The 2,947-nt window shown below is 36.2% G+C and overlaps 1 protein-coding gene across 1 annotated transcript in view; it reads right to left on the bottom strand.

Moving 5' to 3' along the window:
- The window catches only part of LOC106868972 (dolichyl-diphosphooligosaccharide--protein glycosyltransferase 48 kDa subunit-like), a 26,344-nt gene that overhangs the window by 4,378 nt on the left and 19,019 nt on the right, over positions 1-2,947 (bottom strand). The window contains 3 exon segments of the mRNA XM_014914453.2: positions 98-191; positions 1,257-1,351; positions 2,695-2,826. Coding sequence (XP_014769939.1) covers positions 98-191; positions 1,257-1,351; positions 2,695-2,826 — 321 coding nt within the window.

The raw sequence follows: 2,947 nt of genomic DNA, 5'->3' as shown, positions 1-2,947 counted from the left end.
ATATATATATATATATATGAAAAAAGAAAACTGTAAAACATTTTAAAGTAACCATTTTAAATCAATGTAGTAAAAAAGAGCAGTTTGAAACACTAACCTCATCGATTTTGTTGTTTGGGTTAAAAGAATAAGCCGTGGATGATCCATGAAGTACATTTAGAACAAGAGGATTTTCAGAGTCAGCAATCATTCTGAAATATTGTGAAATCAAAAGTTTGAAAATTAAGTAACATTGTCAATAATATCAACAAATGACAGCACACACGCACGCGCGCACACACACGCATCACTGTAACAATTCGATATATTCATTTTAAAGATTTGTACTTCAACATCTTCCCCTGCTGTTGCTGTAATCTTCTACATGGACTTCTGCATATCTGAAAAAAGTTAGCCACATTCATACACACACACACACACACACTCTCTCAACTCATTAATTTCTTCTTCTCCTATTCACTTTATCATGCCCAACATTTAACACTTTAATTCACAGGAATATTCCAGCATTGCCCACTTTAGACATTGACTTTATAGATATTCAAACTGAACACTAACTACTTTAATCTCACTGTCTCAAAAGGCCATTTATAAAGATTATGAGAACTGTCCACCTCCACTAACTGCCATATTAACAAGTCTCAGATATATAAATATGTATATATATTTCTATATATATTGTTGGTATATTATAATGGTAAATATTGGGTTCATTTCTGGAGCTATCATAATCTTAATCACAAAGCAGAAATAATACAATGGCCAAGCAGCATACAGTCGGCTCCTAGTTTAGTATCCGTAATATGTCCACACTGTAAAGTGGTTGGTGTTCGGAAGGGTATCCAGCTGTAAAAAACCATGCCAAAACCAACCTCACTTGTGCTGGTGCCACGTAAAAAGCACTCAGTCTACTCTGCAGGGTGGTTGGTGTTAGGAAGAGCATCCAGCTGTAAAAACCCTGCCAAAACAGGCACAGATGTTTGGTGCAGGCTTCTGCCTGGCCAGCTCCTGTCAAACCATCCCACCCATGCCAGCATGGAAAGATGGATGCTAAATGAAGATGATGATGAACATGCAGACATTGTCTCAATGGACAACACTCTGCCATTTGAAACTGGTTGAAACTTAATTTAATGTAAAATATCTAAAATTCTGAGAATTAGCAATTCCAAAAGTTTCAATAAAAATACAACCAAATAGATATCTGGGTAAAAAATAAGCAAAAAAAAAAAAGGAAAGAAAACAAATACACATACCCAACACCTTGGAACAACAAGGGGGCTGTTAATTTCTTTCCGACAATCATTGGAGCATCCAGCAAATTGCTTGAATCAGCAACTATGAGAGTATGCTAAAATATAACAACAAACATAAATAACATGAACATTGGAATGTTTTTTAACATAAAATTTAACAAACTAAACAGAAAAATTGTCTCTTTATAACTTTCTGTAAAAGGAAGGCATCCTGCTGAATACCTTAGTATCTAATGTGACTAAGTTTAACAAAGGTAGTATTGTCTGACTGTTACAGGTACACAATAATAGGGAGAAATTAAATGTTAAATCCTTTATGTTAAAAAATATCTCGGCAACCATAAGTTTACAGAATGTTCACCATCATAATCCTTTAACATCCAGGTTCCATACTGGCAAAGCCTAAGGAAGAATATAAATCAATTTTTATGTAATCTAGCAAGTACAAGCATAGCTGCATAAAGAAGAGGTTTGCTTATCAAACTTAACCACACAGCTGGTTTCAGATTCTGTCCCACTGCATGGCATCTTGGACAGGTGTCTTCCACTATAGTTCCAGGCTGACCAAAGCCTTGTGAATGGATTTGGTAGATGGAAACTGAAAGAAGCTTGCCATATGTCATATATATGTGTGTGTGTGTGTATGCCCTTGTCATTGCAAAGCGTGATACTTTTTAAAAGAGCATCACTATCATATAAGCAATGTGATTTATTTCCAATATTCCGTGAGAACATTCTAGCCATGGGGGAAATATTAACTTGCTTGGAAACAGGGGTCAGTGATAGGTAGGGCATCATTGGGCCATAGAAAATTTATTTCAATGAACTCTGTTCGACCCTTGCAAGCATGAAAAAGTGGATGTTAAGACAATGATGATAATGAAACAAAACTTAATGTCTGCAAACCAGAGATTAACAATCAGTGAGTTTACCTTGTCTTAACAGTTGATTTTCTTGTCGTGCAAGGTACTTGGTGACCCTGTCAGTGTAGGTACCACTTAAAAAACATCCAGTCCACAATGTAAAGTGGTTGGTATTTGGAAGGGCATCCAGCTGTAAAAATCATGCCAAAACTAACCTCGCCTGTGTTTGTGCCATGTAAAAAGCACTCTGTCCACTCTACTGAGTGGTTAGTGTTAGGAAGGGCATCCAGCTGTAAAAATCCAGCCAAAACAGTTACAGAAGTCTGGTGCAGTCTTCTGCCTGGCTGGCACATATCAAACCATCCCACCCATGCCAGCATGGAAGGCAGACGTTAAACAATGATGATGATGGTAACTATTACAGCTTTCGCATTTACCTTTGTGCATATTCTTATTTATAGTTTACTAATCTTTTCAAATTTTTCAGTCTAAAATTAGGATTCTGGAAACCCAAATATTGTATGAATTTCTACAATGCTAATTGTTATGATGAATAATAAAGAATGAAAATATACCTTTCCTCCATCAGAAACATCATAGTTCAAATGGTCAATGACGGAAGTCTTCTCTTCATCAAATTCAACACCACATTCCGTAGCAATTTCACGCAGAGGGTCACCTAAAAACATACATACACATATTCACATGTAAATATATGCCTAAATACACAAACACACACATGTGTGTGTGTGTGTGTGTGTGTGTATGTATATATATAGAGAGAGAGAGAGAGAGAGAGAGAGAGAGAGAGAGAGAGAGAGAGAGAGA

Source organism: Octopus bimaculoides, chromosome 16 (genome assembly GCF_001194135.2).
Source record: "Octopus bimaculoides isolate UCB-OBI-ISO-001 chromosome 16, ASM119413v2, whole genome shotgun sequence".
NCBI lineage: Eukaryota > Metazoa > Mollusca > Cephalopoda > Octopoda > Octopodidae > Octopus > Octopus bimaculoides.
Note: the sequence above shows the minus strand (reverse complement) of the source record. Positions and strands in the feature narration are given on the sequence as shown.